At 36.1% G+C, this 10904-nt stretch overlaps 1 protein-coding gene across 1 annotated transcript in view; it reads right to left on the reverse strand.

Moving 5' to 3' along the window:
* The window catches only part of Spag16 (sperm associated antigen 16), a 1047686-nt gene that overhangs the window by 294104 nt on the left and 742678 nt on the right, over positions 1-10904 (reverse strand). Inside the window, exon 14 of the mRNA XM_026786385.1 lies at positions 9001-9066. Within this exon, the coding sequence (XP_026642186.1) occupies positions 9001-9066 (66 nt within the window). The remainder of the gene's footprint in view (positions 1-9000; positions 9067-10904) is intronic.

The raw sequence follows: 10904 nt of genomic DNA on the forward strand, positions 1-10904 counted from the left end.
CTTCTCAGATCTTTGACGAAGTTGAAGATTATATAATTGTAGTTACTCTCTACATTATTTAGACTCCTTGAGATAGAATGTTTAGCAAAACTTTTCAATTTTGTTTGTTATATTTATTATTTGTTATTATAATGTTATTATAGTTGTATTTGGTTTAGTTCTGTCTTATTTAGACAAAAAGGGGAGATGTAGGGATAAGTCCCTCCCCTTAGGGGGCGTGTTCGCCTAGGGCTAATGTTTGCATATACATTTGGTGAGCGTGCTCCCAGCCGCTGCTTCTGCTTTCCTGGTCTCCGCGGGAACAGTGGTTCTGTAAGTCTATTAAAACTACATATATATATATTTTTTACAATCTGTCTGCATTCGTTTACGCTGTTATAGAGTAGAAGTGGGGGTCATCTTGTGGATGCTAAAGAACAAACCTCCCAAGCAATGTAGTTGCTACCCTGAAACTTTATGTTTTCAGCAGGTTTATAGATAAAATAGTTATGTGAAGAAGATTTGATAATGCAGCTGAGAAGTCCCACTACGCTTTTTTCCCAAACTCTCTTCATCTAAGAATGAATAAATATTCTATTTGTTAACCTGTAACTCAGCTCACTTCCCCTCTGCTCCAGCTCTTTCCATTACCAAATCAGGAAATGAAGCATTCCTTTTGAGGCTTGAAATAAAGAGCATGTGATTTTGTTGGAGCAGTTTTTGCATAAATTTACATAAGAAATCGACGATCTTTGTACCCCCTGAAGAGTAAAAGCTAGCCACCCTTGGTACTACACTTGAAATAGTATACCAAGGATGACAATTTTAATGATGCAAGCACTTAAATTCGTTAGTCTGTTGTCTTTTTATCAAGGGAGGATGCCAGTCCATTTATATTCTCAGAGTAATGAAGGGGGAAGGCAGGGAATGGCAACACAATGGGAAGAGCACAGATTTCTGTTGCAGTCCCCAGATGACAGAGGGACTTGGGATCTTGGATGACCATGGTAGCAGCAGAATTATCAGGAAAATAAAGAATTCCATAAAAGTAGACAAATCTCTTTCTTTCCAGCTTGGAAAAAGATACGGTTATTTTTATTTCCCTAATATAATTCTACAAGAACAGTGAGATCCCTATGAAAAATGTGTGAAATGTGTAACTTATTTTAATAATTTCAAGTTAGTCATTTAAGGACTCAAACATAAATAACTTAAGTAATACATATTTTTATACTTCCTGTAGAAATAAGATTGTCTAGCAAAATAGTAGCTTTGCATTTTGACCACTGCTAACAGACATGAAGAGCAGACCACACAGACTCTGTTAGACCCAGTTTATTTATTGCAAGGTGACCCAAAGTGTTACTCTTCCTGGCAAAAGTCGCTTTTCAAGTGGCCAATTATTATTGCTTAATACAGTATTCACAGTAGTAATGCTGTAGGGGTCACCTTCAACACATCCACTTCCTAATATGTGTATAAGTAGAGTCACATGAATTCAGAGTACTTCCCTGTACACACAGGATGATTCATGAACTAGGTTTGTTCCATCATAATGTTTATATTTGTGAGGCTCATGTTAATGAGCATGTGACATCAGCCAAAAAAATTTCTAAAATCCACCTCTATTAATAAAAATCAGATTAGAAAATAAAACTTCATATTTAAATGAAATTCATAGCATTTATAAATACTATTTATATTTTATCTAAGTTATGCTTCTGATTTATTTTTATATTTTGCATTTGTTATATTTGTTCTTTGACAATTAAATTTTCTAAGAACTTGTTTATTAAGCTGTATTTTTCTATTTGTGATTTCCAATTAAAATTTCTTTTGTATTTATTGATTTATTTATTTTGTGTGGGGGGGGAGGTTTCAGAGTCTAATATGTTTCATGGTGCAAGTGATGTAGGTGTCAGAGTACTGCTTACAGGAGACCAGTGGCTCTCTTTTTCATGTTGGACCCAGGGATTGAACTCAGATCCTCAGGCTTGGTATCCAGCACCTTTACCTACCAAGCCTTGAGCCTGGCCCTGTCACTTGCAATTTTAATAAAATAGAGTTTTGTTTGGTTTTCACAAGTAAGATATCGATATATGTTGAATGTACAGCTATTTATCTCTGAAATACTCTTTTGAGACAGCAAGGTTATAATCTCGGAATTGCATGGATTTTATTTATTTATGAATTATTTTTACTGTCTTTATATGACACAATGGTGAAATAATCTATATTCCACAATTTAATTACTTGGTTCCTTTCACAGTCCTAATTCAATATATAAATTGAAAACAATTCTTAAAATAACAAAATTCCCCAATCTAAGAAAATATCAATCCCAATAAAAAAGGAATTGATTAGTTTGTTATCTTAATCTTATTTTTTTTTTCCCAGTTCAGGTGGAGAAACCACCAGTCATGCCAGTCAAAAACAAAGGTTCTGATGTATAACACTCTAAGTAGCAAGTCAGAACTATCCTCCTCTGATAGAATAGAACACACAAACAAGAAAGAACCTTAAACACCCCCGGAAACACAGACTAGAAAGATGCCTGAGTGTGCTGACCCAGCTGATAAACAGAACAGCCGGCATGCCAGATCAATACCCAGAATCAAGACAACACTGTCCTGGGTCGTTCCCTTCTATTGAGAGACGAAAAGTTTTAAGCATTTTCTCTAAAGGCTCGTCTTTGTTATACAATTAAATCCCTTCTCCAGAAAGGGCAGGCTCTGTTGGGGGTGCGGCATGTTAGCTACCAGTCCCTTATTAAAGTGTGGATTCCATAGGTCCCATTCACTGGAGAACATACAATTAAATGAGGAAAATTACATTAAGGGAGATAATCAAGTGTTCTTGTAATTATGCTATGAGTAAATTGGTGTGACAATTCTTTTTGCTCTAATTATATGATTTGGGGACAACATAGGACGCATTTAGCATCACCCTTATACAGAAACTAATCTCTTAAGACAGCCTGTGCTCGTTATCATACATGTACTTTTCACACCTTTAAATGAAATGCGAGACTAAACACAGTCATGAGAGATGTTTGATTTTATATTGGTATTTTGATGTTTTCAGTGCATTTTTGGACAGTGAAACTATTAACTAGGACTCCTTTGTGTTAGAAAATCAGCTCATTAAAGATCTAAGGATTCTGAAGAAGAGATTTCTCTCAATAAAGAAAAACCATAGTTTAAACATTTTTGGTGCCTTTTTCAATTTAGTCATGAGGAGGCTACAAAGCATATTGAAACTTAAAATAAAACATAGAATATAAATGTAATCATGCCACAGCAAACATTATCCATCTTTTTAATTGTCCTTTGAATTCTAATCTATATTGACTTTCAGATACTTGCTAATCAACCAATATTTATTGATTAGTTTCTATAACAAGAATCATGCCAAAATCTTTGGCCTTAAAAATATTAAGATATTACACAAATAATCTAGTATAACTATTATAACCAAGTCATACCGTATAAGCAAACATTTTCATAACCACAGAATATACTCTGGGGCTAATTTTAGGTGGCCAGCATTACTGTGTTTAACCAATAACCTCAGCCCAAGTTGTCAGTTATCTGTCTCTCAGTTGCCAATCTTTTGATGTAATTGAGTTCAGTGCATGTGTTCTAGTCTTGCTGCTCCCTCTTGTCATGATGCTGCCACACTGGGAATTGGCCTTGGGGCATCTGCTTGAGGCCTTTTTTTTTTCCTTCTGGTATTCTTTGCATGTTTTCCTTAGATACCATCTCTTACTGAGTGTCTCTGTTAGTCTAGTACCAACTTTCTCCCCATTACTTGTTTTTACACTGGTTTATTTGTGATAGACAGCACTTACTAAGTATACACTGTTTGCGTTCTGCCTCAGGTTCTTGTAGGTATACAAGGCCCATAAAGGCAATCTTGGTGTTTACTGCTGAACTTGAACCTGCACTGATAGCAGCACCCAGGACAGTAGGTGCTGAGTGAGTGTTTGGTAAGCATGAACTACCTTTTAAACTTTTGCTCTAAACGCTCAAGGGCAGAGTCATTATAAATAGAAAACGAATCCCTATAGCCAAAGTCAAAATATCAAAATCTATAACATAAAAATCACAAAGTTTCAGAATTTCATGTCCCTTTTAAGAAAATAACATCTATATAGAATCTCCACTATTTACAGATAGGAACTATTGAGGAGATTGTATGATATAATCTTAAATGCACTTTTTTGCTATTTTTTTGGTGTGATATTTCTAAGAACAGAGCAATGTGGAGGAAAAAATTCTTTTATTTTCTAGATAATTTTTGAATGTCTGGGTGTACAAACTCTTCATTTGTTTAGCTTTCATTTCTTATTAGAAATTATTTTCCTTGTAGATGATTAGGGAAAAACCTTATTTAATAAAATATTTAGTTAAAAATGTATTGGATAAATTTTAAAAACATTTATTTTTTGGAGTATGTAGGAGCACTGAAATCATTAAAGTATGAAGTAAAATAAGATGGCATGTTACATAGCCCTGTTTTCTAGTCTGTTGTTTTCCAGTTTCCCTAGATGGATAGAATCGGATGCACTGTTTCTCAGCACACAAAGATTTTGACTTATGTATCATGACGGTCTGGGAGTGAATGCTGACTGGTAAGAAGCTAGAGTGCTAAAGAAACAGTGTTTGTAGTGTATCAACACAGCCTGATGTCAGGTCCTACTGAGGATCCGTGCTGGCATGAACTCACTAGTTTGTATTTTTAAATAAAATGGCAAGATATTGAAACTACATAAATTGTGACTCTATTTGGATCAGTTAGAACACACACATGCACATACATACACTCATGTGTGTGTGCACACGTGTACACACACACCAGGAAATTTGTTTTTTATTGTTAAAATCATGTGAGAATAATTATTTTATGTAGGCAAGGGGACATAATTGTTCATAAGTGATTTTAAATAAAGTACAACCAAATTAGTACATATATGTCCACATAGAGGCCACTTAGGAAAATGCCTAACTTTTTTAGATAACATTTGAACTCTTTTTTAAAAAGGTTGATGTGTATGTACATATATACATGTATGTATGTATGTATACATGTACATGTGAGTTGAATGTCCAAAGAGGCCAGCAGAAAACACCAGATCCCTTGAAGTTATAGCTATCGCTGGTGTGAGCTACCCGTTGTGGTACTGGGACTGAACTTGTGTCTCTTACAAGAGTAAGTAAAGCTCTTTACCATGAACCTTCTCTCAAAAAATTAAACTCTTAACTAATAATTACATGACATATTCCAATATGAAAGAGACAAAATACTTCTATTGAACATAGTCATTTTAATAGTTGCATAATTGATTTAGAATAATTTTAGTATTATTATTTTGCTAAAGTGCAAACTATATATTGTGGTTTTATGCTTATGTTATTTATAATATACTTAGTAAATATGTTTTTGTCTTTTGTATGGAAAGTCAGAATGAGAAAGGTGCTAGGTTTGAGGCATAACTGCAACTGTGAACTTGCCATGCTACAAGGGCATAGTTTCAGTCTTAGAGAAGTCATGGGAGTTCTGGGAAAACTAGTTCAAAGCAGACACGAAAATGAAAGTGTAGGGAATTGGAAAATAATTTAGGTGCAGGGACAAGGCAATAGTTCAGTCAGTAAAATGCTTGTCATACAAGCATGAGAAAATTCCTTTGATCCTTAGTATCCATGGAAGATACTGAGAGTGGTTGGTACCAGTTTTAATCTCACCACTGGGTAGGTAGAGACAAGAGGATCCCGGGGTCTCAAAGAGCTGCCATAATTGGTGAGTTCCATCTCTAAGTGAGAGGTCTTGCTTCAAAAACAAAGTAGAGGGCTGCTGTGAATGACACTGTAGGATAACCTCTTGCCTGCACAGGAATACAGATGCGCTCACGTGAGCACATACAGCACAATTAAGTGTTATGGATTTTGAAAAACAAGTTTTAGCAAATATATACAAATGCTTCTAAAGAAAAATCTAGAAGAAATTAGCAAGAAAATAATATTTACAGAACAATGCCATAATGTTTAGTTGAATTGTATGAAGGCACTTTACAAAAAGCACACCAGCTCTTGAAAACATACCGAAAGCACACAAATCTACACATAGATGCATGTAGACACTCAAATAGATTATATTAAAGATATCAAAACAAAAGGAAGAACGGTCAAACATTATCTTCAAAACATCAGTTTGTTCTATGAAGAATAGTCACCTTTGCATTAATAGTGCCAGGAGAAAAATATTAACGCTGAAATGTCAAGGGAATAATGGAATTATCAGATATGCAAAAACTCAGAATTTTACTTTCACCCAGAGAACATTTTTCAGCAAAGAAAAAGAAAATGGAAACCTGAAGGAAAAGGGGAGTGGCCAACTGTAATCAAAGAACTAAGAGCATGCAATGGTATATGTAATAAGCACCAACTGTTTGCATGATCAGTTCCTAGGATTGACTAAAATACAGATAAAATAATCAAAGAAGTAGAAAGAAGCACATTTACACTGTGAAGTACCTGAAGGAATAACGTCCCAGTCAAGCATGGGGTGATTTCCTGGAAACCAGCCCCCGGGGAGATGTGTGATTGGACCTCCATTCTCAGTTGCCTTCCGTAGATGTTACTCATGTGCTCCACAACTGCTGCCTTGACTCTTCCCTTAAATTATATTTTCGGTCTATGTTTTTTTTCAGAAATAACCACCACCTTCCTTTCGAAACACTTTCATGTTTCTTTAAAATATTTCATTACAGAATACTTTGCGAGTAGATTTTAAATAAGTATCGACTTAAGGGAGAAAACAGTCAGAAATGCAGACATTAGAACTTTCTTAAATAATGATGTAAAATTTAACTCCCATAGTTTTCAGAGCCATATGCCAATTGTTTCTATAAATGTTTTCAAGGCTGTTGGCACTGACTGTTAAACTTGTGATGTCTGCTTACTAATGTCAAACTGCAGAATTTCCCTGAAATTGTGTTTGTGTAAACAGTCAAATGCAACTTTACCTATTAATGTAACATCAATGCCTTCCCTAGAGGCATCAATTAGCAAGACTAATACAAAATTAAAATCTGTTTCTTGTATGTGTATGCAGTGTATAACATGACTGTTATCACTGCCTTGACTGATGCTTGCCTGAGCGTTAACACTGTCACTGTGCTTTGTGCTCTGGACTGACTCTCTATCCCAACCTCCTGATGTTCTTCAGCAGATGTGTTACAGAAGATGTGTTTTCCAAACAACACTGGTGATCATAAATATCACCTACAGATGTGAGCCATCATAACAAAACACCAGTTCTTAATACTTAATAAATTCCTTAGAAGAGCTAATGAGTGGGAGTTTCCAGAAAGTCTTTGAGATACTGGAGTGGACAGGGATGAAGCCACCCTTCCTTTTTCCTGTAAGCAGAAGCTGTAAGCAGGTTACTCACTTTGACTTTGGACGTGGACTTCATATAATCTAACCCTTTGAAACACATACAATTAATGTGTATCTGCTAGGATGGCCAGTTCTGCAAATCTAATTTTGGAATTTCCATATTTATTCATTTTACTGTTCATAGTGTTGAGCAGTGTGTCTTTTTCACCATGATATTACTCACCAAAATAAAATGCCAGACTTATGAAATACAAAATTACTTTATTTCAGCTTCCATTTAATTTTCCTTGAGCATGAGAAGGCTTAATAAAGTTTTAGCATAAATATTCTATATCATGTAGCACATGGTGCTTAACTATCTCTATATTCTGTTAGAAATAAAATTTTACTTGGTATCTAAGACAAATTTATAATATAATATTTTCCAACTAATTGGCTCACTACAGTCAATTAAATGGAATGTTCCTTACAGAGACAAATCTATAACAATCTAATTGTGGTAGCGCCCATCATTAAAATTCTTGGGAGAGGCAAGCACAGCCACAGAGTTTCAGTTGGAACACTCAACATTTCCTCAGAAGATCTAATTTTTAGTGAGTGTTTTTTCTTCTTTCTTAAAGAATAATAAGAACAGGGCAGTAACAGAATTTTGACTATGCTGTCATTTTGAAGTTGGGAGTGAACAATCTATCAGGTTTCCTTTTCAGCTAATTGGAAAAGAGGAGGAATATAGAATTAGGATTTTTCACTCTACTGGGAACTTAGAGATGAATTAAGATGTTAGATATAATTAAATCATGGAGTTTGAGGAACTTGAGAGGTCATCTAGCTAGTCAAACTGCTTTCATCTGAGAAGGTACAAACGTAAATCATGCTCCTATAATTACTATCTGAACCCCTTTAAAGATATCATCAATTAGTTTAGCAATTCAATGCAATGCTGTATCATTCTTGTATCTGAGTATATCTATCCACAAATAAAATGCTCTCTTACCAGCTTATATGTATTAAATTGAAAGAAATCTACCCCCCCCACTGTTACTTTCTACATTTCAATCTTTCCACTTGTACTTTCATTTAAGATTTTGCATTTAACGATGAATCTTTCAGACATCGTGGCACTTATGTCTTTGAGGCCAGTCAGAGCTTCAATATCAGTTCAGACAGCTTGAGCTACATAGGAGCACTTTGATTCTAAGAACCAAGGCAAGCAAGGTTGTTTGTGTGGTCCATGCAAGGCCTGGAGTCAGTCCCCAGAACTGCAAAGTTAAAGCTCCGTCTGTCTCATTCACATTCTGAAGTCCATGCTGGGCAAAAGGCCTAAGGAAAGTGATTAGGAGGATCTGTACTCTAAAGCTTTTCTCCTCCTCCTTCTCTCTTGCTACTGCTCTGTGTGTGTGTGTGTGTGTGTGTGTGTGTGTGTGTGTGTGTGTGTGTTTTCGTAAGCTTTATAGTTCTGCACCTGGCTTCTATTTGTACACATTTCCCTAATATTTACAATTAATTCTCCATTTGTTGGCCTCAGCTACTAAGTTTTCATTTTACCTTGGAAATGAGTTTCATTAAAGTTAATTTTGACATGTGCAGAGTTGTATGGATTTATTGGGAGAATTTCACTCACCCTAGACGTGAAGGTAGCATCATTGATGGAATGCATGTGCCCATACAGAGACTGCTCACATTTACCCTAAGAGATAAAGCAGAAAAGATTTGATTTAAACAATGTTGATTTCATTTTCAAGATTGCATTCTTATGACAGAAAAAAATAAGAGATGTTAAATCAGGTACTATTCAGACCAATCAAGGCAGGGCTTGCTTGAGGTTTCACAGTGTGGATCTTTGGGCTGGACATCTACTCTTCCTGCTTTGGACCATTGAGCTGGTAGTGAACTATATCTGTGAGTCCAGTGGTGATCTGTTAGCAGCATAGCCTGTCCAGCATCACTGGGGCTGGAGATGTGGATCTATCTTTTAAAATTATAAGGCCAGGATGAAACTTCACATTTCAAAGCTCAGTTTTAATATTATTATTATATTATTAAATACTATAGAACATGTGTGATAGTATTTTACACAGTAAGACTTTATTTATTTTGTGACAGACAGGCAGACATTTATCCACTCACTGCTTCTAAAATGTAGCTAAAATTAAATATTAAAATCTCCAAGCTTGAGTTTAGATGTTTTAGGAAAGATGGACCCATAACATGCTGCAGTGAGAAAGCTGTATGTGGAGCTTTGCATCTTAAAACTGAGGATCAGAAGGAAGTCTTGACTATATTTGAAAAGAAACATCTTTAAACAGAGGAAAGATTACAACTGACCTATTATTTGGCTATTCTTGTTGTGAACATTGAAATTCAGGTTTCACTGAATAATTTATTCAACAATTAGTTCCTGAATAACCAATATTGGTTGGCATAATTCTAGGTGTCTGCCTCCTATGTTATAAAATGAAACATACTCTTGTGCTTTTGAACTGGAAGGAGAGGTGACAGCTATTTTATTTAAAAGGCAGAGAGTGTGTTAGCAGGTGATAAGAAAACATCCAACCAGGTAAAAGGTAGCATTAGTTTGGGACTGGAACATAGTGGGGCTGAGAAAATGATAGCAATGTGTGCCCCTTTAGCATGCTGGGGACAAGACAGAGTCTGAGAATCTGGAAAGCTCCACTTTCCTATTACCCTTTCCTTCCTCTTCCAAGTGTTGAAAAGAGCCCTCTCTGAAGCTCCTTTATCTGAATGAAGAATGTCTCCCCACACACACACTTAGACCTTTCTCCAAATTTCATTATCCAAGGAAGCTGGAATGACAGGGAGGAAGGGGAATGACATCATATTAAGGAAGCTTCTCTTACGAGGTCTTCTCCACTTTCCAGCTCCAGGATCCTGTGTCACCTCCTGTCTTCCTTGGGGCCAATCAATTTTCCTAAGAGCCATTGACAGTCTTTAAAAATTGTTCCAGCACCTACTTTCTTCTTTCCTACAAAGGTTGATGTGGGAATGATTTCTTATTAATAAAGAAACTGCCTAGGCCCATTTCATAGGCCAACCCTTAGGTAGGCGGAGAAAACAGAAGAGGATGCTGGGAGAAAGAACTTGAGTCAGTGAGTCGCCATGGTTCCCCCACTCCAGGCAGATGCAGGTTAAGATCATTCCTGGTAAGCCAGCTTGTGGGCTATACAGATTAATAGAAATGGGTTAGATTAATATGTAAGAGCTAGCCAATAAGAGGCTGAAACTAATGGGTCAGGCAGTGATTAAAAGAATACAGTTTCCGTGTAATTATTTCGGGTATAAACCTAGCCGTGCAGGCAGCCGGGTGCTGGGGACGGAGCCCCACCACTCTTAGTTCAACAGAGTGGCGCCCGACGTGATGGACTAAATCCACTTAAAAACCTGAGAAGGCTTAAAAATAAGGGAGAGAGAGTTTAATACAGATTTTTGCTGTTGTTGGTGGCGTGCTGTAAAGAGATTTTCTGATTCGGCAGCAGCAGCAGAAAAAACGCTGTGTCATTTTAAAGC

This window comes from Microtus ochrogaster, linkage group LG4 (genome assembly GCF_000317375.1).
Source record: "Microtus ochrogaster isolate Prairie Vole_2 linkage group LG4, MicOch1.0, whole genome shotgun sequence".
Taxonomy (NCBI): Eukaryota; Metazoa; Chordata; class Mammalia; order Rodentia; family Cricetidae; genus Microtus; species Microtus ochrogaster.